The 26,464-nt window shown below is 49.2% G+C and overlaps 1 protein-coding gene across 6 annotated transcripts in view; it reads right to left on the bottom strand.

Moving 5' to 3' along the window:
- Positions 1-1,002: 1,002 nt before the first annotated feature.
- TPM4 (tropomyosin 4) overlaps positions 1,003-26,464 on the bottom strand; it is a 36,377-nt gene continuing 10,915 nt past the window's right edge. For 2 of the 6 annotated variants that reach the window (XM_019016294.4, XM_019016295.4), the window contains 7 exons: positions 21,958-22,091; positions 17,484-17,601; positions 15,935-16,005; positions 14,907-14,982; positions 10,407-10,469; positions 10,252-10,321; positions 1,003-2,749 (listed from right to left, as the gene is read on the bottom strand). In XM_019016294.4, coding sequence (XP_018871839.1) covers positions 2,667-2,749; positions 10,252-10,321; positions 10,407-10,469; positions 14,907-14,982; positions 15,935-16,005; positions 17,484-17,601; positions 21,958-22,091 — 615 coding nt within the window. In that variant the 3' untranslated portion in view covers positions 1,003-2,666. Of the gene's footprint in view, positions 2,750-8,579; positions 8,742-10,251; positions 10,322-10,406; positions 10,470-14,906; positions 14,983-15,934; positions 16,006-17,483; positions 17,602-21,957; positions 22,092-22,926; positions 24,281-26,464 lie in introns of those variants that run through there. The other 4 variants (XM_063701079.1, XM_019016296.4, XM_019016298.4 and 1 more) reach the window with 4 other exon arrangements.

Here is a 26,464-nt window from a genome sequence, read left to right as displayed (position 1 = left end):
TCAGCCTCCCAAAGTGCTGGGATTACAGGTGTGAGCCACCGCACCTGGCCTCCTCTAGTCTTTAGTGGCTCTCCACTCCTGACTAAATTAAGTTTCAGGCTGTCATCAGTGTGGGCTCAGCCTACCTTCCAGCTTTTCTGCTTCTGCTTTGCTTTATTTATTTACTTATTTTGAGACAGGGTCTTGCTCAAAGACGGTCCCCCAGGCTGGAGTGCACGGGCCAATCATAGATCACTGCATCCTCTGCCTCCTGGGCTCAAGCGATCCTTCTTCCTCAGCCTCTCGAGTAGCTGGGACTTATAGGCACGTGCCACCACACCCCACTAATTTGCGTGTGTGTGTTTGAGACAGAGTCCCGCTCTGTCACTGGGGCTGGAGTGCAGTGGTGTGATCTCGGCTCACTGCAACCTCCGCCTCCTGGGTAGCTGGGATTATAGGTGTGCACCACCATGCCCAGCTCATTTTTGTGTTTTTAGTAGAGATAGGGTTTCACAATGTTGTCCAGGCTGGTCCTGAACTCCTGGCCCTAAGCGGTCCGCCAGCCTCGGCCTCCCAAAGTGCTGGGATTACAGGTGTAATTTGGCCACTGCACCTGGCCAAATTTTTGTTATTGTTTGTAGACGGGGTCTCACTATGGTGCCCATGCTGGTCTGCTTTCCTTTGTATGTGTAACTCAGAAAGCCTTAGCCAGGCAGATCTTCCTAACTCAGGCAACAGAGATGATCTTCCCTGCTTTTATCTCTTAAAATCCTACTCATTCTTCACAGCCTGGCTTAGGCAGCGTAGGGGATAAGGAAGGCCAGGAGTTTTCGAGTGACCGAGGCTGAGTGCTCTCGCCTGCAATGAGACTGTAATATCCTTGTATCATGAAGTCACAGTATAAAGCAAACAGATAACCTTGTCTACATTCTTGGCTCTGGTTATTTTCCCTTTCCATCCCTTTAACATTTGTTGAACCAAAATGCTCTGTGTACCCGCACACATTCTAAAATTCACGCAAACTGTAGTTTATGTAAAAATTTATTTGACCAAAATGTAGAAAAAGTGATACTATTACATATGATACAGTTGCAAGAATCTAAAGTAAAGTGTGGATTTTATTCCATTGCACAATTTGCTAGTGTATTTCCTGGGTAGTGTGGTGCTGAATAAATAGGAGTGGGGTGGTGGGGTGGGGTGGGTAAGGGATTCAGATAAGCCAGAAGCAGGGTGATTTTTAGTCGGAATTGTAAACTTTAGTCAGCTCCCACACGCTGCTGGGGAATGTGGAATGTTCCAGCTCTGAGATGTTAACTGAGAAAAGAGAAGTCAAACAAAGCCGATACGTGCAGCCCTGTCTACAGAATCCTTCATTATCCAGTTTAATCAGGAGTTTCTTGGTCTTTTATTAACTTGGTCCCAAAGAAGGAATTCAAGTCCTAGATAAGTAAATCCTCAATTTGCTGTTCCCTGAAGTATGGAAATGAAGTTGGGCCAGTTTTTAATCTCTGCTGCCAGAGAGGCCCTTTCTGCTAATAGATAAAAACTCTTTTGCTCAACTTAGTAATGACTTGTGGTCTTTTGGATATGGCTGACCTGAATTGGACTGAACTCCACCATATTCCTGCTGAGTGGGTCATTACTGGAATGAGACATTTGCTCTTCAGAGAACAACTTTATTTTTATTTTTTCTTGAGATGGAGTCTCACTCTGTCGACCAGGCTGGAGCGCAGTGGTGCGATATCGGCTCACTGCAGTCTCCACTTCCTGGGTTCAAGCGATCCTCCTGCCTCAGCCTCCCGAGTAGCTGGGACTACAGGCAGGCGTCACCATAATTTTTGTATTTTTAGTAGAGACATGGTTTCGCCATGTTGGCTGGGCTGGTCTCGAACTCCTGACCTCAAGTGATCTGTCCTGGCGTCCCAAAGTGTTGGGATTACAGGCGAAAGCCACCGCGCCCGGCCAGGGAACAACTTTAGAATGAAGGAAATATGCAAAAGAACATCACATCAAGGATCAATTAATTACCATCTATTAATTACTATATGTGGGTAATTATGACTATTTCCCAAGCATTCTACGCTGACTGCTTGAGAGGATGTTTGTCCTGCATGGTGGAGAGTGGAGAAGGGCCAGGATTCTTAGGTTAATCTATCTGTGGGTTATGACTTCCCACAATAGCCACCCCCAGCCCCCACCAGTCCTTTTATTGGCTCTGGATGGAAAATCCCTACCCATGTGATGGTCCCTGGTCTCTCCTATAGTTTGACCAACAGTTGACCCAAAAGGTTATGGTCTTCAGCGTTTTAATTATATCCACGACTAGATGCTGGGGTCTGTATTCTTCAAAGTGTGGGGCTGCCTGTTCTCCCAGGAACCAAGTGGCCTCCGTCTTAAGAAAGTATGCTTACTAGGAAATACCCTGCCTACCTTAGGAATAAATGCAACTTAAGGAAAAAATAAGAGAGCTGAAAAAGCTGGTGCCATTTGAAAAAAAAAAGGGAAGGAATGAGATTTAACTGGTGCTCAAAGCTTCTCCGATACAAAATATTTGGTCACGTATTCATAATTTGCTTGACATTTCCAGCAAAGCGAAGATGGCAATAACAAAAGGAACTTCTTACAAGAGAAGAGAAAGACCCACGGAGCTCCAGAGTTTCTGTTGGAACAAGACGCTTCTGTTTTGCTTATATACAGTTAAGTTCGTTTAGTGTCTGATCCAGTGTCTGATGTAAGCCCACGTTCTCTTCTTTGGCCTGGGCAAGTTTCTCTGGTGAGGATTAAGAGTACGGGGAAAGATAAATTAATAAGTGTCTTTGTTAAATGAAAGAAAAAAAAAGATTTCTTTTGTTTTTTTTTCTTGAGACAGGGTCTCATTCTGTCACCCAGGCTGGAGTGCAGTGGCGCGATCTTGGCTCACTGCAACCTTCACCTCCCAGGCTCAAGCAATTCTCCTGCCTCAGCCTCCCAAGTAGCTGGGATTACAGACGCGTGCCACCACCACCCGGCTAATTTTTGTATTTTTAGTAGAGATGGGGTTTCACCATGTTAGCCAGGCTGGTCTTGAGCTCTTGACCTCAAGTGATCCACCCACCTTGGCCTCCTAAAGTGCTGGGATTACAGGTGTGAGCCACCATGCCCAGCACCCCCTCAAAGATTTCTAAACCTGAAACTGCCAGGGTGAAAGTCACAACAGAGAAAGTACTTTTTTTTTGAGACAGGGTCTCACTCTGTTGTCCAGGCTGAAGTGCAGTGGTGTAATCACGAATCACCGTAGCCTTGACCTCCCTGGGCTCAGGTGATCCTCCCACCTCAGCCTCCCGCGTAGCTGGGACTGCAGGTGCATGCCACCACCTGGCCAATTTTTGCATTTTTTCTAGAGACAGGGTCTCACCATGTTACCCAGGCTGGTCTTGAGCTCCTGGGCTCAAGGAACCCATCTGCTCAGCCTCCCAAAGTGCTGGGAATACAGGTGGGTTATAGCCACCATGCCTGTCCAGTACTTTGTATTTTTAATTACAGCAGAACATCACAGAATACTAAGGAACAAGCACCAAATTTGGGAGTCACAGTTGTAAGATAAAATGCAGGGCGCCCAGTTCAATTGAATTTCAGATAAACCACAAATAATATTTTAGTGTAAGTATATCCCAAATGTTGCATGAGATGTACTTATGCAAGAGATATACTTACGATTAAAAAATTATTCATTGCTTATCTGAAATTCAGATTTAAGTTGGTGTCCTGTATTTTTCCTTGTGAACTCTGGTAACCCTTGAGTCAGAATACCTGAACTTAAGCTCCAGTTGTACCACTGAAGTAAGCATCTAACCTTCCTAGGTCTGTTTTCCCCGTCTGTCAAATGGGGGCAACGATATCAATGCGTGGTGTGGGGGTTATGATGAGGAATAAATGAGAAATACTTCAGTACCTATGACGTGCTACATGAAGATAAGATTTCAGTCCTAGATACGTATGACTTAATATAAATTTCCACCCAAGTGCTAGTTAATTAGCCCCTGAGCCTTTGATAGTTAAATCTAAAATCATGTAACCCATCTTTCCTTCGGAGCTTCTGGGAATGGCTGTTTAAATTATACACATAATTGTGTAACTGTCTATGTATCCAGGAGAACGGAGACAAACCCCAGGTAAATGCGAAATTTAAGCCATCCTACAGGCATGTTATTAAGTGACTGAGCTGATGAAACAATTTAAATTAAAAAAGAAAGAGAGAGAGAAAAAAGACGCCATTTAGAGCTATGCGTGACAGAGCACGAGAGAGAACTTAGTTTGCAGTAAGTGATGGCTGATAAGGGACAAGGCCAAGACTCATTAAAATGCTGGGGGAAAGCAAAATGCCTCATAAAATGTGATATCATCAGCCTGGAAATTTACAGAAAGAAAAAAATGACTGCAGAAGATGGCAGCCTTTCTTATTTATTTATTTTTAAACAGGGTCTTGCTCTGTTGCCCAGGCTGGAGTGCAGTGGCATGATCATAGCTCACTGTAGCCTTGACCTCCTGGGCTCAAGTGATCCTCCTACCTCAGCCTCCCAAGTAGCTGGGACTACAAGTGCGCGACACTACACCCAGCCAATTCTTGTATTTTTAGTAGAGATGGGGTTTCGCCATGTTGCCCAAGCTGGTCTCATGCAATCCACCCACCTCGGCCTCCCAAAGTGCTGGGATTACTGGCATGAGACACCATGGATCCTTGATGTAAGGAGTTCGAGACCAGCCTGGCCAACATGGCGAAACCCCATCTCTACTTAAAAATACAAAAAATTAGCCGGGTGTGGTGGCGCACACCTGTAATCCCAGCTACTCAGGAGGCTGAGGCAGGAGAATCACTTGAACCCGGGAGGCGGGACACTGCAGTGAGCCGAGATTGCGTCACCACACTCCAGCCTGGGTGACAGAGTGGGACTCCATCACACACACACACACACACACACACACACACACACACACACACAGAGTCAAGTGACTATGACCTGGGAGGATTCTATCAGACAGATCAGTGACCTGGGCCTATCCAGTCTGGGTGAATAGATGTTAACTGAATGCTGACTATGTTGTATGAGCCAGTTTCTCCATTATCTCATTTAATCCTCATAACAGAGATATCACCTTTATTTTGCAGAAAACCTAAGCAGCTTGTTCACGTTGGCATGGTTAAAGTAGTAGAGCTAGGATTTTAAATCCTGGTCTCTTTATATTTTTATTAAAAAATTTTTTAAAAATAAAATATTATTATTAATAATTTTAGAGATGGGGTCTTGCCATGTTGCCCAGATTGGTCTCAAACTCCTGAGCTCAGGTGATCCATCTGCCTTGGCCTCCCAAAGTGCTGGGATTACAAGTGTGAGCCACTGTGCCGGGCCTTAAACCCTGGTCTCTTGACTACAAATCCTGACTTCGCTTCATCTTGTCACTCAGATGCTTTAGCATCTATTTTGTTATTAGGTCTGAGATAAAACGACTTTCCCTGAAAGTGTTAACTGCCCTTGAGAATCACGACAAGGCTCACAGACTATCAACAGATAGTGTAGACCTCCATAGTGCTAATCTCTTTTCTTTTCTTTTGAGGCGGAGTCTCACTCTGTCGCCCAGGCTGGAGTACAATGGTGCGACCTTGGCTCACTGCAAGCTCCGCCTCCCAGGTTCAAGTGATTGATTTTCCCACCTCAGCCTCCCCAGTAGCTGGGATTACAGGCCCCCATGACCATGCCCGGTTAATTTTTGCATTTTTAGTAGAGACAGGGTTTCACCATGTTGACCAGGTTGGTCCTGAACTTCTGACCTCAAGTGACCTGCCTGCCTTGGCCTCCCAAAGTGTTGGGATTACAGGCGTGAGCCACCGTGCCTGGCCATAGCACTAATCTCTGAAATTCCACTTATGTGCTTAGTTAGGTAGAATAACTGGATAGACAGGCTGCATAGTTACTTCAAAGGGTGGAGTCCAGAAATGCCTGGAGAAATTCCAGGGACAAACACACAGACTCCAAACAAAAACCAGCCCCCTACACAGTCTGTAATCTTTCCAAGGGCATATATATGGCAATGTGTGAGGGGAATGGTTTTTGCAGAAGTTCAGGATGGACGGCAGTTAGGAGCAGGGAGAGGCTGAGGGTGGAAAGGTGGAGGTGGTTTAGGGGAGGTGCATTTTGGAGGAATGAATGAATAGAGAGAGTAATGGGGACAGAGCTTCCCACCTGGACAAAAAAAATAGGATGAGGAATAACAATGGATACCGAAAATTCAGGATCTAGTTGGAGATTTCCATGCCATTTCCAGGTTCAAGGGGTAGTCTGGAAGATGTGGCTTGAACATCTAAATGTCAATTATCTGTGATAATTTGAGGTGGTAGTGGTGGTAGGATGCAGGGGAGAACCAGATGGACTATTTGAAATTTTGGGACAAATTGGTGTGTTTTTGATCATTAGAAAAGCATAGCTTGGGCCGGGTGCAGTGGCTCACACCTGTAATCCCAGCACTTTGGGAGGCCGAGGCGGGTGGATCACCTGAGGTCAGGGGTTCGAAACCAGCCTGGCCAACATGGTGAAACCCTGTCTCTACTAAAAATACAAAATTAGCCAGGCATGGTGGTGCATGCCTGTAATCCCAGCTACTTGGGAGGCTGAGGCAGGAGAATTGCTTGAACCTATGAGGCAGAGGTTGCAGTGAGCAGAGATGGCGCCACTGCACTCCAGCGTGGGCAACAAGAGCGAAACTCCGTCTCAAAAAGAAAGAAAGAAAAAAAAAAGCAAAGCATAGTGTGGGCCGGGCACAGCGGCTCACGCCTGTAATCCCAGCATTTTTGGAAGCTGAGGTGGGTGGATCAGTTGAGGCCAGGAGTTTCAGACCAGCCTAGCCAACATGGTGAAACCCCATCTCTACTGAAAGTATAAAAATTAGCTGAGTATGGTGGTCCGCGACTGTAATCCCAGCTACTCGGGAGGCTGAGGCATGAGAATCACTTGAACCCAGGAGGCGGAGGTTGCAGTGAGCCAAGATGGTGCCACTGCACTCCAGCCCGGGCAACAGAGTGAGACCCTGTCTCGAAAAAAAAAAAAAAAAAGAGTGACCTTGTTTTCTCCATATCCCCTCATGTAGGAAAAAGCATGACCTTTTATTACCGACAGGTCAACCTTAAGAGCTATTCTAAACTAAAGCAAGGTTCCTGTTATAACTAACTGAAATATGAATGGAGATTGATGTTAGCAGTCTCAGGCAATACTGGAATTCGGGAAAGAATTCTAATTCACTTCTTCTGATGTCACAGCACTTTCCCTGTTCATGGAGGCCCGTTCACTCCTTGTACAGTCAGTTTTCTAAGGGCAGGGTGTGGAGGTGAACTTCCTCCCAGGACTGGGAGCTGGATGAACAGTGAAGAGTAAAGCCACGGGAAGCCCCAGTCACCACACTCACAGTGTAACACAGAGAAAAGACACAAGAAAAGGAGGAAATGGAGATCAAAATGTCACTGCCGCTGTTTGAATCTGTAGCTCAAGCCCCATTCAAGGGGAGCCTCATTTTTGACATAGGCTTGCTGGTTTTTCCAAATCCCTGTTGACTCTTAAGCTGCCTAAGCGGTTTACAAGGATGAGTCTCCATTCACAACAATTTCTATTTAAGGAAAAACCACTGGGGCTGGGCGCGGTGGCTCATGCCTGTAATTGCAGCACCCTGGGAGGGTGAGGTGGGCAGATTGCCTGAGCCCAGGAGTTCAAGACCAGCCTGGGCAACATAGTGAAACCCTCCCGCTTCTACAAAAAGTACAAAAATGGCCAGGCGCGGTGGCTCAAGCCTGTAATCCCTGCACTTTGGGAGGCCAAGGCGGGTGGATCACAAGGTCAGGAGTTTGAGACCAGCCTGACCAACATGGTGAAACCCTGTCTCTACTAAAAATCCAAAAAAAAAAAAAAAAAAATAGCCGGGTGTGGTGGTGCATGCCTGTAATCTCAGCTACTTGGGAGGCTGAGGCAGGAGAATTGCTTGAACCCAGGAGGCAGAGGTTGCAGTGAGCCGAGATTGCACCACTGCACTCCAGCCTGGGCGACATAGCGAGACTCCGCCTCAAAAAAAAAAAAAAGTACAAAAATTAGCCTTGTGTGGTGGTGCACACCTGTAGTTCCAGCTACTTGGGAGGTCGAGGTGGGAGGATAGCTTGAGCCTTGTAGGTGGAGGTTGCAGTGAACTATGATGGTGTCACTGCACTCCAGCCTGGGTGACAAACCAAGACCCTGTCTCAAAACAAAAAAACAAAAAAAAAACTATTGGCATGCAGATGCTGTTAGCTAACAGCAGTATCTGAGAGCACATGCCCAGTTCGCTTTTGTTTTCACGTCTTCAGAAAAGCATCCTGTAGGCATAATTTTCTTTTTGTAATAAGCTTTTCATTTGTGAGCGAGAGAGGCTAACTACCCACTTTGTGTTTCAGGCTATGGTTAAGGGCACACAGCTACAGCTCAAAGGCAGCAAGTGGGGAAAATGAGAATGAGGGGGCATGAAGAGGAGGACTGCCCGTCTTTATTTCGGTTGTAGAGTCACAGACACATCAGAAGAAGGCTCTGACGTTCAAACCAGGAGGCAGGCCACCGGAGCTCCTAGAAGCCCACAGGGGCGTAGGAGGCACCATGTGAGAAGGACAGAGGGCAGCGACCTGGCTGCCTCTCAGAGAGAGGTCATGTCGTTGAGAGCGTGGTCCAGTTCCTCGCTGATAGCTTTGTACTTGAGCTTCTGAGCGTATAACTCATCTAGAGGGCGGAGGTCCCCAGGGAGACAGTTCAGAAGAAGTACAGGGGACAGAAGGCAAGGGTTGGAATGGAGTGCCACAGATGAACCACAAGAGGAAGAAAAAAACACGTGAGCAAACAAAGCACAGACTAGGAGAAAGTTGTGTTCCATGTGAAACAGATGAAGAAAACCAAAGATCTATGGAGTTGATCTCTAAGTGGTTTGAGGTTCTGCAGGGGGATTAGCCACAATGAAGCTTCAAAACAGTGGTAACCAGAAGTGACAGAGCTTCCCCCCACTGGTCCCCACCCCTCAGTTTATTTCGGATTTCCAATGACGTCACCTTGTCCAAAGGTCGTATTTTGGAATGGGGGCATTTTCCCTTATATGGGAACCTCACTTCCCCAAAAAAACATTGGAACACATGGTCTGAAGAATGTGTCCTTTCTGGGTGGGATGGGCAGTTTGGAAGATTCCATTTGAACCCCAAGATTCTGGAATTTCTGAGGCCGAATGTTAAACACTGGAACTCTTGAAGAAATTCTGGGAGATGTGGGCCCCAGACTTGCAGACTAGTCTTTATTGCAGTCCCTACACTTTCTGTATTTGTTTTTTTTTTTTAAATACTATGATAAGCTTTGAGCTCCCTGGGACAGAGCTTCTGCAAAAATGCAAGGCATGTAAAAAAAAAAAAATGCAAGGCATCTATCAGAAATGAGCAAACAGAAGGAAATTGTGAAGTTTTTTTTTTTTTGAGACGGAGTCTGGCTCTGTCACCCAGGCTGGAGAGCTGTGGCGTGATCTTGGCTCACTGCAACCTCCGCCTCCCGGGTTCAAGCGATTCTCCCTGCCTCAGCCTCCCCAGTAGCTAGGATTACAGGTGTGCACCACCATGCCTGGCTAATTTTTTCTATTTTTGGTAGAGACGGGGTTTCACCATGTTGGCCAGGTTAGTCTCAAACTCCTGATCTCAAGTGATCCGCCCGCCTCGGCCTCCCAAAGTGCTGGGATTACAGGCTTGAGCCACTGCACCTGGCCTGAGATTTTTAATTTATTATTAATATTTTTTTAATCAGAGAGAGCCATACTTTTTTCTCTATACTTGCTCATGGGACTAACTAAGCAGAGATATTTTACCTCCTGAAAGTGGCAATTCAATTAGCCAGGTGTGGCAGCGCACGCCTGTATTCCCAGCTACCTGGGAGGCTGAGGCAGGAGAATCACTTGAACCCAGGAGGCGCAGGTTGCAGTGAGCCGAGATGGCGCCACTGCACTCCATCCAGCCTGGGAGACAGAGCCAGACTCCGTCTCACGGAAAAAAAAAAAAAAAAGGCCATTCAAGCCTGAATGCTTTTGCATTATCCTATTCCAGTGTTCCAGGACATCCAGATATGACATCACTATGCGCTTTACTTTCCTAAGGCAAACAAGGCCCAACCCAGCCCCTCCACAAACATTCCCCAACTGTCCGTGGATGTGTCCCAGAGGGGAAGGCAGGGCAAGGCAAACATTTAGATGGTAACCTCATACCTTCCAGGTCATCAATTGTCTTTTCCAGTTTTGCAACCGTTCTCTCTGCAAATTCAGCACGGGTCTCAGCCTAGATAAGAAGAAAGGAGTTACTATCATGGCTTCAAGACCAGCCCCAGGAGAAACCAGAGCTCGCTGGGTGCCACCACACTCACCTCTTTCAGTTTGTCAGACAGAAGTTTAATTTCTTCTTCATATTTGTCCTCCTTTTCAGAATACTGTGGGAGAAACCAAAACACTGCTTTAAGAAAAGGAGGCCCAGCCAGGCATGGTGGCTCATGCCTGGAATCCTGGCACTTTGGGAGCCTGAGGCTGGTGGATCATAAGGTCAGGAGTTCGAGACCAGCCTGGCCAACATGGTGAAAGCCCGTCTCTACTAAAAATACAAAAATTAGCCAGGCTTGGTGGCATGCACCTGTAGTCCCAGCTACTGGGGAGGCTGAGGCAGAAGACTCACTCGAACCTGGGAGGCGGAGGTTGCAGTGAGCCGAGATCATGCCACTGCACTCCAGCCTGGGTGACAGAGCAAGACTCCATCTCAAAAAAACAAACAAAACAAAACAAAACAAAACAAAAAACAGAAAGAAAGAAAAGGAGGGCTGGGTGTGGTGGCTCTCACCTGTGATTCCAGTGTTTTGGGGGACCATGGTGGGAGGATTACTTGAGCCCAGGAATTTGAGACCAACCTGGGTCACATAGTGAGACCCCGTCTCTACAAAGAATTTAAAAATTAGCCAGTCATGGTGGTGAGCACCTGCAGTCCCAGCTAATGGGGACGCTGAGGAGGGAAGATGGCTTGAACCCTGGAATTCAAGGCTGCAGAGAGTTCTGATTGGACCACTACACTCTAGCCTGGGCAACAGGGCAGGACCCCATCTCAAAAAAAAAAAGGAGGAAGAAACATAAAAAGAAGTAAGCAGGCCAGGCACGGTGGCTCACGCCTGTAATCCCAGTACTCTGGGAGGCCAAGGCGGGTGGATCGCTTGAGGTCAGGAGTTCGAGACCAGTCTGGCCAACATGGCGAAACCCTGTCTTTACTAAAAATATAAAAATTAGCCAGGCGTGGTGGTGGGTGCCTGTAATCTCAGCTACTTAGGAGGCTAAGGCATGAGAATTGCTTAAACCCAGGAGGTGGAGGCTGTAGTGAGGCCAGATGGCGCCACCGCACTCCAGCCTGGGTGACGGAGCGAGACTCCATCTCAAAAAGAAAAAAAAAAAAAAAAGTAGGCAGAGTAGAGGCAGGCACCTTTCCCCAGCAGAAGAAATATGTGTGAAATGTGGAGGATGTGGGGGAGAGTCCTGTAGGATGGTATTGATCAGAAGGCCTAAACTGATAACTTGAGATAAAAAGTATGGCGAAGAAAGGGAGATAACTGGAATCTGCGTTACTCAAGGCCCCCTCTGTATTTCCAACCCCATTCTCCACCACCTTCCCCAGGGTGACTGGCACTCCCTGATCATAATCTGTGGACTCCTGAGTCCCAGTCCCTGTCCATGAAGGCACCCCTTAGCATGGAATGTTCCCCTCCCCATGATGACCCATCAGAAATTATACTTTTCTTTTCTTTTTTTTTTTCAGACAGAATCTTGCTCTGTCGCCCAGGCTGGAGTGCAGTGGTACGATCTCAGCTCACTGTGACTTGCGACTTCTGCCTCCCGGGCTGAAGCAATTCCCCTGACTCAGCCTCCCAAGTAGCTGGGCCTACAGGCACCCATCACCATGCCCAGCTAATTTTTGTTATTTTTAGCAGAGATGGGGTTTCGCTGCGATGGCCAGCCAGGCTGCTCTCGAACTCCTGACCTCAGGTGATCTGCCTGCCTCGGCCTCCCAATAATAACTAACACTTATTATTAGCTGCTTACCATGGGCCAGACATAGTTAATGGCATCACAGCCTGGTATCTGTAATCCCATTTTATAGGGGAGGAAAGGGTCACAGAAAGGTGAAGTTATTATTTTGCCTAGGGTCACATGGCTATTAAGTGATCAAGTCATAACTGAAGCCTGACTCTGGAGTGCAGTGGGGCAACCTTGGCTCAACGCAACCTCTGCCCTCCAGGCTCAAGTGATCCTCTCACCTCAGCCTCCTGAGTAGCTGGGATCACAAGCATGAGCCACCATGCCCAGCTAGTTTTTGTATTTTTGGTAGAGACGGGATCTCTCCATGTTGCCCAGGCTGGTCTCGAACTTCTGAGCTCAAGCGATCCTCCCGCCTCGGCTTCCTAAAGTGCTGGGATTACAGGCATGAGCCACTGTGCTGGACCTACAGCTGTTTTAAATGTCGCCTCCTTGGTGACACTGTTCACAATCTACCAAGGTCCCTCTATTGTATTCCCAAAGCACTCTGTGACTTTGTCAATCCCTTCCACTAGACTCGACTCTGAGCTCTTCAAGAGCAGATGCCAGGCTGGGCACAGTGGCTCACGCCTGTAATCCCAGCCCTTTGGGAGGCCGAGGTGGGTGGATCACTTGAGGTCAGGAGTTTGAGACCAGCCTGGCCAACATGGTGAAACCCCGTCTCTACTAAAAATACAAAAATTAGCTGGGCGTGGTGTGTGCGCCTGTATTCCCAGTTACTCAGGAGGCTGAGGCAGGAGAATTGCTTGAGCCTAGGAGGTGGAGGTTGCAGTGAGCTGAGATTGCGCCTCTGCACTCCAGCCTGGGCGACAGAGCAAGGCTCCAACTCAAAACAAAACAAAACAAAGCAGCTGCCGTATTAGTGGTGTTACATCTACCTGCTGGCCTGGGGCAGTGTCTGGCACACACACACCGACTGGATTCATTCCTTACACATCCTAGTATCAGATATATGCCAGGGCTGGCACATATGGGAGACAGAGGCAGGTGGATCACTCGAGGCCAGGAGTTTGAGATCAGCCTGGGCAACATGGTGAAACACCGTCTCTACTAAAAAAAAAAAAAAAAAAAAAAAAAAAAAATTACACACACACACTACAGATATATGCCAGGCACAATGCTAGTACTAGGGACACAACTCTGAACAAGACGACATGGTTCCTGTCCTTACAACTTACAATCTAGCAAGGAAGGCATGCAATTAATGGAGTAACTATAATAAATGTAAGAAATCATAATGCCAGCAAAAGTATAGACAGGGCTACACAGCAGAGAAATACCTAACCTAGATGAGAAATCAGAGAAGGCCTCTCAGAAGTGATGTTTAAGCAGAAGTTCAAAGGATGAACAGAAGGCCAGGCTAGGCGGCCCACGCCTGTAATCCCAGCACTTTGGGAGGCTGAGGTGGGAGGATCACTTGAGGCCAGGAGTTCAAGACCAGCCTGGCCAACATGATGAAACCTTGTCTCTACCAAAAACTAGAAAAATTAGCCGGGCACGGTGGCCCACGCCTGTAATCCCAGCACTTTGGGAGGCTGAGGTGGGAGGATCACTTGAGGCCAGGAGTTTAAGACCAGCTGGGCAACATAGACTGTGCTCTATTAAAAAAAAAAAAAAATACAGTTTTGGAGTAGTGGCACATGCCTGCAAGTCCTAGCTACTCAGGAAGCTGAGGTGATAGGATTATTTAAGCCCAGGAGTTTGGGGCCTGCAGTGAGCTATGATCATGCCACTACACTCCAGCCTAGGCAACAGAGCAAGATCTCATCTCTAGGCCAGGTGCAGTGGGTCATGCCTGTAATCCCAGCACTTTGGGAGGGCGAGGCGGGCAGATCACTTGAGATCAGGAGTTTGAGACCAGCCTGGCCAATGTGGTGAAACCTCATCTCTACCAAAAATTATAAAAATTAGCGTGTAATCAGGAGGCTGAGGTGGGAGAATTGCTTGAACTTGGGAGTCGAAGGCTGCAGTGAGCTGAGATCACGCCACTTCACTCCAGCCCGGGTGACAGAGTGAGACCCTGTTTCAAAAAAGAAGAAAAAAAATAAAAAAAAAAGGCTGAATAGGGGTTTATCAAGCAAAAGGAACGCCACACCCAGTTGAGTGAATAGCAGGTGGTGGCTGAGGTGGGAGGATCGCTTGAGCCTGGGAGTTCAAGGCTGCAATGAACTATGATCATGCCACTGAATTCCAGCCTGGGCAACAGAGCGAAGCTCTGTCTCAAAAAAAAAAAAAAAAAAAAAAAAAAAAGTTGGGGGTGGAGGTGATGGGAGAACAAAGAATGTCTGTGAAAGTGCAAAAGCAGGAGCAAGAATGAGGAAGAGGCTGGGAAATTCAGTGGGGTTCGGCCATGGAAGTGTGTCCTTTGTTCCCGACGTAGCTGCCACGTAGCGACTGCTTTGGGTGCTGTTTCAAACTAAAAAGCCCAGTTCCACCTCTGATCATTGCTATACCTTTGAGACGGTATTTCTGGAGGAACCAGGGGAATCAGGTGAGAGGCAGGCTCTGTATTTATTTATACGACTATGCTCAGATCTCGCTAAGAAGAGCCTCATGTTCTATCTCTATCCTCCTGAGATGGAGATCAAAGATGGTGCTCAGACCCCATGGAAGAGGACTCAAGAGTGTGCAGGAGAAATCCAGCTCTTTCTGTAGGGGAAAAACCCTGGCTGCCAGGCACCAACGCTACCGTTAAATAAAGGGCAGATTCCCCATAACCTGACAGGCTCCTGCATCCCTCGGGAGAAGAAAAGAACAAAGTCCAGCAAGCCACCCTCCAGCTCAAACCAACCACCAACCTTTTCAGATGCAGCCTCCAGAGATTTCAGATTGTTAGTAACATTCTTGAGTTCTTCTTCCAGGTCACCACATTTTCTGCACAAAGACAAAGGATTTTTGTGTCTTATCTTCCCTTACAGCCGGCAGTAATAGCAATCGCCCCTACAATAAATTTTCAAAAGGAGAAACCTACACAGCTCCCCCGGTGGGGGGGGCGGGGGGGGCAGAAGGAATGTGGGGAGAAAATGTTCATGGATTTTTCTGCAGTGCGATACTATGGGCTTATCAAAGCCTTATCATACCAGGCAGAGGCGAGGTGCGCCCAAAGAGTATTTGGAGGGCTTGGAAAACACTCCTGGTCTTTTGCCAAGGGTAAGGCTGCAAGGACTTGTGAAATCTATGATTGATGAGGCCGACTCCGGAAGGTGTAAGAATGGGACCGAGGGCAGAAGGCGGGCAGACAGCAATGGGAGTTTGCAGGGGACACTCCGGGAAGGAAGCCCGGAGTGGATTTGTGAAACCAGATCTCTCTCAGCACTCCCGGATGCTCTGTGGGGCTGAATTCCTCACCCGGGGCCAAGAGGACAGGTGTTTTGTTTTTCGGTGCTTGCTTGTGGGATTCTGGTTAAGCTTCTCACCTTCCCGCCAGGAATGTGTCACGGCCAAACACTGACAGGAGCAAAGCATTTACATACTGACCGGGGGAGCCTGCCTTCTGGAGCAGGTCAGGGTTCTGTTAAGATGGCACAGCCCCCTGAGATATCCTCTCTGGGAAAATGGGACTTCTGGGCTTCCCTGCTGCCTCCTGTCTCACTCCTATTTCCTCATATCTTTGCAGAAAGGCACGTGGGCAGTGCTTCCCATGGCAGTAAGAACAAGTCACCACCTCTTTGTCACAGAAGCCAAGAGAAAGGATGAGCCATGAGCCCCTGACGCCCGTCCACTTGAGCAGAGGCCCCGGTCAGAGCCAATTCCCAACACAGCCAGCTCCCTCCCACTCCGCCCCAGGAATCGAGCCAGCCTCGCTCAGTCCTGTTCTGCCACTCACAGTTCAGACACCTCCGCACGCTCCTCTGCCCTCTCCAGCTCACCCTCCAGGATGACCAGCTTACGAGCTACCTGCAGAGACAGAAAGGCCCAGCTGAGCCCGATCCCCACCAGCCGTGTCCTCTCCCACCCACTGCAGACAGCCCCCAATGATGCCCCACCCAGACCCCTAGACCAGCTGCAACATGGGTTTTTCTGGTGTTTCTTTTTTTTGCGGGGGGACGGAGTCTCCCTCTGTTGCCCAGGCTGGAGTGCAGTGGCGCAATCTCGGCTCACTGCAACCTCCACCTCCTGGGTTCAAGCGATTCTCCTGCCTCAGCCTTCCAAGTAGCTGGGACTACAGGCGCGTGCCACCACGCCCAGCTAATTTTTGTATTTTCAGTCGAGACGGGGTTTCACCGTATTGGCCAGGCTGGTCTCGAATTCCTGACCTCCTGATCCACCTACCTCGGCCTCCCAGAGTGCTGGGATTATAGGCATGAGCCACTACACCTGGCCTCTTTTTTATTTTTTTGAGACAGACTCTCGCTCCATCACCCAGGCTGAAATGCAGTGGCTCAACCTTGACTCACTGCAACCTCCGCCTCCTGGGTTCAAGTGAATCTCCTGTCTCAGCCTTCCAAATAGCTGGGCTTACAGGCATGCACCACCATGCCCGGCTAATTTTTGTATTTTTTGTAGAGGCGGGGTTTCACCACGTTGGCCAGGCTGGTCATGAACTCCTGACCTCAGGTGATCTGCCTGCCTTGGCCTCCCAAAGTGCTGGGATCACCGGCGTGAGCCACCATGCCCAGCCCTTTTATGTTTTTGACACAGGGTCTTGCTCTGTCTCCAAGGCTGGAGTGCAGTGGCGTGGTCAGAGCTCACTGCAGCCTTGACTTCCCAGGTTCAAGCGATCCTCCTGCCTCAGCCTCCCAAGTAGCTGGGACTACAGGTGCATGCCACCACACCCAGCTAATTATTATTATTATTATTTTTAGAAATGGGGTCTCACTATGTTGCCCAGGCTGGTCTCAAACTCCTGGCCTCAGGTGATCCTCCCGCCTCGGTCGAAGTGCTGGGGTTACAGGTACGAGCCACCGCGCCTGGCCTTTTGCTGGCGCTTCAACTGAAAGAGCCATCCTAGGGCCTGGAGGAAATCCTGATTCTCTTCCTCAGGCCTGAGGAGCGAGGCAGACAAGAGGCGGGAGGGAAGAGCCGAGCCATCGAGGGAGGCAAAGGAGGGCCTGAGCTTGCATGGTCTGAAACTCCATGGCTTGGGACCACAATCCTCCATTTTTGCCCAACTGTGCCAAAACTCCCAGCTAACGACACAAGTGAGCTGATCATTCGGTTTTCCCATTACGTTAGACAAGCGTCCGCAGCACTTTCTGGCATGGTGGGAGATAGTTTCCTAGCCAAGTGGTTGTCTCTGGACAAACATATGTTCACGCAGGAGGACAGCTGACCTAACCGAGAGCTTCCTTTCGTTGGCCCCGGCGTCCTCCCTATCTCAGCAGATGCATTTCCTCCCACTTCCTGCTGCTGCGCCATCTGCCAGCCCCACTCACCTCCTCGTATTTGCGGTCAGCCTCTTCCGCAATGTGCTTGGCCTCTTTGAGCTGCATCTCCTGAATCTCCATCTTCTCCTCATCCTTCATGGCCCGGTTTTCTATCACCTTCATTCCTCTGCAAGGAGCAATCTCATCAGGACGGCCGTTCACTCACACCCCTCCACCCACCTCTCATCTATCTTTTCTTTCAGACGGAGTCTCGCTCCGTCATCCAGGCTGGAGTGCAGTGGCGCGATCTCAGCTCACTGCAACCTCCACCTCCCGGGTTCAAGCGATTCTCCTGCCTCAGCCTCCTGAGTAGCTGGAATTACAGGCACCCGCCACCATGTCTGGCTAATTGCATGAGACACCACCCCTAGTCCTATCTCTCATCCAGATGAGTCTCTGAATCTACTGAGCACTGTAACACACTGCAAAGATGGAACTCTGCGCAAACATTTCCTTCATCTTGTTTTTTTTTTTTGAGATGGAGTCTCGCTCTGTCACCGAGGCTGGAGTGCAGTAGCGTGATCCTGATCAGCTCACTGCAGCCTCCATCTCCTGGGTTCAAGCGATTCTCCTGTCTCAGCCTCCAGCGTAGCCGGGACTATAGGCATGCACCACCATGACCGGCTAACTTTTATATTTTTAGTAGAGAGGGGATTTCGCCATGTTGGCCAGGCTGGTCTGGAACTCCTGACCTCAAGTGATCTGCCTGCCTTGGCCTCCCAGAGTGCTGGGATTACAGGTGTGAGCCACCGCGCCCAGCCTCCCTTCATCTTTACTACCAGGCACTTTTCTAAGTGCCTTCACTTTCACAACTGCCCTATGGAGCAGGTAAATTATCCACATTTTACAAATGAAGAAACTAAGGCATAGAGAGAGGGTAAGTAACTTAAGGTTACAGAGCTGGTAAGTGGTAGAGCTGAGGCTCAGCCCTTGGCAGTGTGACTCCAGAGTCTGTGCCCCCTTTCTTTTTCTTTTGTTTTGAGAGATGGTGTCTCACTCTGTTGCCCAGGTTGGAGTGCAGTGGTGCCCTGAGAGCTCATGGCAGCCTTGTCCTCTCAGGCTCAAGCAATCCTGTTGCCTCGGCCTCCTGAGTAGCTGGGACTATAGGTGTGCACCACTGCACCCAGCTATACTAAAAAAAAATTTTTTGTGGAGGTGGGGGTTTTGCTATGTTGCTGAGGTAGGAGGATCGCTTGAGCCCAGGAGTTCAAGGCTGCGGTGAATCGTGATTGCACCACTGCACTCCAGCCTGGGTGACAGAGCAAGATGTTGTGTGTTTATTTATTTATTTTTCTTGAGACAGGTTCTCACTCTGTTGCCCAGGCTGGAGTGTAGTGGTGTAATCATAGCTCACTGCAACCTTGGCTTCCTGGGATCAGGTGATTCTCCCACCTCAGTCCCTTGAGTGGCTGGGACTACCAGCATGCACTACCATGCCTGGCTAATTTTTAATATTTTTTTGTAGAGATGGGGTCTCACTATGTTGCCCAGGCTGGTCTCAAACTCCTGGGCTCAAGCGATCCGCCCGCCTCCCAAAGGGCTGGGATTACAGGCCTGAGCCACCGCACCCTGCCAAGACCTTGTGTATTTAAAACAAGAAAAGAAAAGAAAAGGCCAGCCTGGGATAATGTGTCATTGATATGTATCATTCCCACCCAGCACAGAGACCATATGCTTCTTGCTGTCCAATAAATATGTTCACGTGGGGTGTCACCCCTTCTCAGCTAAGTCTCAAAACACCCTCCCCCACCTGTACGAGGTCTCACCCTCAGCATGTGAGCAAGCTCTCTGGGTTATTTATTGCCCCAAAACCCCTTGTAGCACCCAAGAGATCAAAGTGACTTGCCTAAGGCTCCATAGAAAGTGCCAGTGGAAGAAGCTGACTCTAGATCCCCAAGCTTCAAGTATAGAATTCTTTCTACTGAGACATAGCAGTCTTTAACAGGGGTGTCACCAAAGGCCTCTGGGGACATGGTGCAAACAAGAGACTGGCCTTCGCAGCCTCCCTTGGTTTGCCAATATGGGAGCCCTCAACGTCAGCATCCAGCCAAGCTGGTCTGACTGTGAACAGCAGCTAACCCAGGCCACAGGCACAGCCAGGAGCTCTCGTGACTGGGTCCTTCCACTGCCCCGTGGCTGCCCGAGCTGCCACTCTCTCCCTTGATTCAGTGGCTGAAGCAGAGTCTGCAGTAGCGTCTGTTCCCTCTGCCCTGGCTGTTCCACTACTTGGGAAGAAATTTCCAGCTTGGGCGACATGCGATCTCCAAGATTCCTTAGCTGGTTTCTAATCTCTGGTTAGTGGCCACAACAGCACAATCAGAAATGCATCTTAAATTAGCTGGGCGTGCCTGTAATCCCAGCATTTTGGGAGGCCAAGGCAGGTGGATCACAAGGTCAGGAGCTCGAGAACATCGTGGCTAACACGGTGAAACCCTGTCTCTACTAAAAATACAAAAAAATTAGCCAGGTGTGGTGGCGGGTGCCTGTAGTCCCAGCTACTTGGGAGGCTGAGGCAGGAGAATGCCGTGAACCCAGGAGGTGAAGCTTGCAGTGAGCTAAGATCACGCCACTGCACTCCAGCCTGGGCGACAGAGCGAGACTCTGTCTTAAAAAAAAATTAGCTGGGCATGATGGCATGCGCCTGTAGTCCCAGCTTTACTCTGGAACTCTGGAGGCCGTGGTGGGAGGATCGCTTGAGCCCAGGAGGTCAAGGCTGCAGTGAGCTGTGATCGCACCACTACATTCCAGCCTGGGTGATAGAGTAAGACCCTGTCTCAAAAAAAAAAATCTTTGGGAGGTGTTTATACTGCAAAAGCATGGTGGCTGGCTCAAGTGAGAACTCTGGTGTGAATGAGGGGCAGACACGACGATCACTGGTCGGGCCCACACCATTGCCACACAAGGAACTCCTTTTCCACCACACAGAGACTGCTGCTTCTGTGAATTACCCAATCTACCCTCAGTCTTCCAGAGAGCCTGTGCCAAGGCGTGCCAGAGAATGATCTGGCTACCGAGGAGAAGGCACCCTACTGGTGGCTGGGTTGCAGCACAGATACCATTGGGGGGTGAGGAACGTGGTCAGTTTCTTTTTGAGACGGAGTCTCACTCTGTCGCCCAGGCTGGAGTGCAGTGGTGCGATCTTGGCTCACTGCACCCTCTGCCTCCTGGGTTCAAGCTGGGGGATCTTGCCTTAGCCTCCCGAGTAGGTGGGATTACAGGTGCCCGCCACCACGCCCAGCTAATTTGTGTATTTTTAATAGAGACGGGGTTTCACCATGTTGGCCAGTCTGGTCTCAAACACCTGACCTCAGGTGATCCACCCGCCTCGTCATCGCAAAGTGCTGGGATTACAGGCGTGAGCCACGGCACCTGGTGCATGGTCAGTTCCAAGTACATTAACCATGCTGGTTTGCAACTGTCCCTGAAATAGCTGTCACCGTCCAAAAGCCTAAAGCCTACCTGACAGCTCTGCTAACAATCACCTGTGCATCCCAAGTTTCCTTTCCTCCTCTCCACAGTACTCTGCTTTTTTTTTTTTTTGAGACAGAATCTCATCTGTCACTGAGGCTGGAGTGCAGTGGCACAATCTTGCCTCACTGCAGCTTCAAACTCTTGGGGTCAAGTGATCCTCCCACCTCAGCCTCTTGAGTAGACAGGAGTACAGGCGTGCACCACCACACCCGGCTAATTTTTGTATTTTTTGTAGAGACAGGGTCTCACCAGGTTGCCCCAGTTGGTCTTGAACTCCTGAGCTCAGGCGATTTGCCCGCCTCTGCCTCCCAAAGTGCTGGGAGCACAGGCAGGAATCACTGCATCCGGCCTACTTGAAATTTGGTGTCTAGAGAACACTAAGAGGCACCGTGGCTTTCAGAGAAAATACGAGAAGCAGTGCTTTGCAAACTGACCACCATGGACAGTCATACTTGCAGTCTCACATCTGCCTGTTCTGTTTGCCTTTCTGTCTGTCGGAAGTTTCTTTTCATGGTTACCATAAGGATAAACACCCCTCACTTTATTTTGAGATTGGGGTTTTGCTCTTGTTGCCCAGGCTGGAGTGCAATGGCACGATCTCGGCTCACTGCAGCCTCTGCCTCCTGGGTTCAAGAGATTCTCTTGCCTCAGCCTCCTGAGTAGCTGGGATTACAGGTGCCCACCACCATGGCAGGCTAATTTTTTTGTACTTTTAGGAAAGACGGGGTTTCACCATGTTGGCCAGGCTGGTCTCGAACTCCCAACCTCAGGTGATCCGTCCGCCTTGGCCTCCCAAAGTGCTGGGATTACAGGCGTGAGCCACCGCGCCTGGCCACAGATAAACATCTCTACCCATGGAGTGATGGTTTACAAAGTGCTGTCATGCACTTTTTTGTGGACACGTGCATGTCCCTGTGACCTTGTTTACTTTCACACCAGCTCTGCGAGGTCGGCAGCATGATCCCCATTTTCCAAAAGCAAACACAGATGACCAGATTCAAAGCGTCCTTACCTCTCACTCTCATCTGCAGCTTTTTCTGCCTCCTCCAGCTTCTGCAGGGCCGTGGCCAGTCGTTCCTGAGCCCTGTCCAACTCCTCCTCAACGAGCTGGATGCGTCGGTTGAGGGCGGCCACATCACCTTCAGCCTGGGGAGGTCGGAGGTGCAGCCATGTTAAGAAGTATCAGGCCAGCCACCAGTGGGAGCCTCCCCCATGTCCTGCCCTCTGTTAACCTGATTTTCCCCGTCAAAGCCCACCCAGGAGTCCAGGCCATAGGGAATTTACACTCATACCAAAATTTCAGTATGATCTTCCCGGAAAATGTCTGGGAAAAACATCTACCACTCCATAGCAAAAGACGAGCATCGCCAAGCGTGGTGGCTCACGCCTGTAATCCCAGCACTTTGGGAGGCCGAGGTGGGTGTATCACAAGGTCAAGAGATCGAGACCATCCTGGCCAACATGGTGAAACCCTGTCTCTACTAAAAATAGAAAAATTAGCTGAGTGTGGTGGCACATGCCAGGAGGCTGAGGCAGAAGAATCGCTTGAACCCAGGAGGCGGAGGTTGCCGTGAGCTGAGATCGCGCCACTGCACTCCAGCCTGGTGACAGAGCAAGACTCCGTCTCAAAAAAAAAAAAAAAAAAAAAAAAAAAAAGGCGAGTGTCCCAGTACAAGATGGGTAGTTGAGTCAACATAGAGGAGTCAAACATACCATGTGCTTTGAGATGAATGTCAGTGCTGGTGTCTCCAGCAACACAATAGACCCAACGTTAGGCTAAGATCTAAGATAGGCTCTTCTCTGAAAAAGGCACACAGTGTTACCACATAGAGAGTTCTAGGGCTCACTGTGAGATTCTTAGAAAGCAAGGCCATCAGTGACCCGGCTCATTGTGTCCTGTGAGTTCCGCTCCCATTCACCTGAATGGCAAGATAAATGCAAGACTATGGAGCCCTCAGTTAAATGTTGGCCATGCAATTACCAAGGTGGGACGAGGCGGGGGAGCCTCGTTGGAATTCCATCCTTCAATCCGCCTGGCTGGGAGATGGCAGGACAAAAAGATATGGAAAAGGAAAGAAAACTTGGTTGCAGGCATGGAAGACATACCCCAATAGTGTTATTGGCTTTTCAAGGTGTTTTTACCTACAAGAAAGGAAGTACAATGGGAAGCATTAAACCAGGAACTCCAGGGCCAAAAAGTGCTGGGCTGGAATCCCCGCTTTGTCATTTTCTTTTTATTTTTTTTTTTGAGATGGAGTCTTGCGCCGTCACCAAGGCTGGAGTGCAATGGCATGATCTTGGCTTGCTGCAAACTTCTGCCTCCCGGGTTCAAGCAATTCTGCCTCAGCCTCCTGAGTAGCTGGGATTACAGACGGACACCACCACGCCTGGCTATTTTTTTGTATTTTTAGTAGAGACAGGGTTTCGTCTTGTTGGTCAGGCTGGTCTCAAACTCCTGGCCTCACGTGATCCACCCGCCTTGGTCTCCCAAAGTACTGGGATTACAGGCGTGAGCCACTGCGCCCGACCATGCTTTGTCATTTTCACAGCCACGTGGTGTTGGGAAGGTTGCTTCCTCATCCTGGCCCTCTCCATCCCAAAGCCTGATTAGTTACCGGACTGCCTTGAGGCTGTAACTCCAGAGGGTGGTGCCGCTTATGCCCAGCAGGTGGGATGTGCCAGAGAAAGGCATCTCTTACTGCCACGGTTTTATTTTACCGCAATTTCATCCTCACACATCGCACCCATTTTACAGGTGAAGAAACCGAGGGGCCCCACTGGGGGAAGTGGTTTTATTCAGTGACTCAGAATTGGTAAGAAATGAATGGCCTCTTAAGACCCACCCAGGGCTCTTCCTTGTCAGAACCTGTCCCCTAGGTCCTGCCAGGGCTATGAGGCAAGGCGAGTTTTCCAGCGATGCCCGATCTTTGGAAGGAATATTGAGAACGGGTCAAATGGGCCTCAACCGAGAGGAAAAGGGAAGCCACGCTAGCTTTTTCCTATCAGGACAAATGAAGAATCCCTGAACTGGGGAAGGCTATCAAAATTATTAGGAAGGCCGGGCACGGTGGCTCACATCCGTAATCCTAACACTTTGGGAGGCGGAGGTGGGTGGATCACATGAGGTCAGGAGTTCGAGACCAGCCTGGCCAACATGGTGAAACTGCATCTCTACTAAAAATACAAAAAAATTAGCTGGGCGTGGGGGCAGGCGCCTGTAATACCAGCTACTTGGGAGGCTGAGGCAGGAGAATCGCTTGAACCCGGGAGGTGAAGGTTGCAATGAGCCGAGATCGCGCCACTGCACTCCAGCCTGGGTAACAGAGCAAGACTCCGTCTCAAAAAAAAAAAAAAATTATTAGGAAACCACTCCCTCTCCTGCCCTGAGTTCATACTGGGGGGAAAAAATAGAATGAGGCTAACGTGGCCGAAAAACTACACAAATAGAGTCAGGAAGGTTTCTCAGCCTCAGGTTCCTAGAAGCAGAAAGAGGGCACTCCCACAGGTGTTTCGTATTGCAGTGTCCTCTGAAACACCAAATGCAGAGAATTGTGAAAACCACCGATGAAACTGTCTTAAGAAACGTCACTGAGGCCTTCCCATGAATGGGTGCCTTTCATTCTTTTTAATTGCATAGATCTTAACTCCTCCTACCACCTTCAGTAACTGGGCCAGGAACTGATGTTGCAAAAACACTCTGCAACCAACACCATTATCGAATTCCAGGACATTTTCATAACCCGCCAAAGACAAACAAACAAACAAAAAACTGTGTACCCATTAGCAGTCGAGGAATTGATTTTAAAGATCAAACAGAGGTGCTTGATTCATGAGTTGTCTTTTAAGAAGTGAGTAGCCCTTATGTGGGAAATTCTGAATCCTGGCAAACAACGCTTTTGGCAGATTTTCAGCTGTCTGGAGTTGGGAGATACACGCATATCTGTACATGCATACATATATATGTATTTTTGAAAAACTGCTAGTCACGGCCGAGTCATTTTGGGTTCCACCCCTTCCTGCAATCAAAGCCTTCCACACGCTACAAAGGATTTCCCTTATAAGGTAAAAGAGGCTTGCTAGATACATGTGGCAAAGGAACAGGAAGATGTCAGTTAATCACACAAAAATCTAAACGAAACCAGCTGTCGGGAAACAGGCCCAGAAGTCTACCACACGCCGGCTCCTGGCTTATTCTACAAGAGTGAAAGGGTTTTTTTTTTGTTTTTTTTTTAACCCACCCCTGGTCTTAGTTCCTTTTGCCCTGGGAGAGGTTTTCCCTCCCCTAGACCGAAAGAAGCATCCTTTGCTTTTTCAAGAACTTTTCGAACTTTTTCAAGAAGTCTTCAACTCTCCAAAAACATCTTCTCTCCCAACTAGACGGTCCTGCTCCTAAATCTTGGCTCCAGGCTGAGGGCCATTTTGAAGCCGAGTTAATTGTCCTCCAGCGAGATGACTTGGGATGAGATCAGAGCAAGAGCTGTGTCAGTTAAGTGTGAGAAAGAGGCCAGACCGGCTACCGATTGAGGCTTACACCGGGTTTCTAATGCCTCTCGGGCCAAAGCAGCCCTTACAGGATTAGAGGCTTCAACCAAGGCCCATGCCGCAGCCCCCATCTGGGCTCTTTCCAGACCTGGCAATTCACACCACCAATTCCATCTGGCTGGGCATCTTTTGCCTCTCTAGGGTCCCCACCCTGAGCCTCAACACTGAACTTTCAGGGCTTTTGGGCTTCAACCTCTATCCGCACACCCCCCCACCCCCACCATACAACTTTCTTGCCTCTGAGTCTGTGCACACCCATGTCTCCGGTCCCAGCAAACTTATTTATTCTATAAGACCCTGCTCAACCTCCATTTTGGAGCCTCCCCGTCATGCTCCCATAACTGCACAGAAAACCCGCGGAATGCAGACCTCGCTCCATCAGTGAGTCACCTCCCCTGCCTCCATTTGTCTATGAGCTCTTCCCAGGGCAGAGAAAACACAATTGAGGCTGGGCGCGGTGGCTCACGCTTGTAATCCCAGAACTTTGGGAGGCCAAGGTGGGCAGATCACGAGGTCAGGAGTTCGAGACCAGCCTGGCCAGCATGGTGAGACACTGTCTCTACTAAAAATCCAAAATAATAAAAAAAAAAAAATTAGCTAGGCGTGGTGGCGGGCGCCTGTAACCCCAGCTACTCGGGAGGCTGAAGCAGGAGAATCTCTTGAACTCGGGGGGTGGAGGTTGCAGCGAGCCGAGATCGCATCACTGCACTCCAGCCTGGGCGACAGAGTGAGACTGCCTCAAAAACAAAACAACAAAAAACAACAACACAATTGAGCATTTACAAAGCGCCAGGCTCCACGCCTGAGATTTTACTCCTGGGACCCTCCCTGCTACTCTGGGGGGTCGGGATTCTTATCAGTCCTACTCGCAGATGGGAAAACAGCTCCTAGAGAGCAAATACCAAGTCATGAAGCCTGTGGGTGGCATGATATGGGACCAGAATCCAAATCTGTCCCCAGCCCCTGGCGGTGCCACC

Source organism: Gorilla gorilla, chromosome 20 (genome assembly GCF_029281585.2).
Source record: "Gorilla gorilla gorilla isolate KB3781 chromosome 20, NHGRI_mGorGor1-v2.1_pri, whole genome shotgun sequence".
In the NCBI taxonomy this organism is placed as follows: Eukaryota; Metazoa; Chordata; class Mammalia; order Primates; family Hominidae; genus Gorilla; species Gorilla gorilla.
Note: the sequence above shows the minus strand (reverse complement) of the source record. Positions and strands in the feature narration are given on the sequence as shown.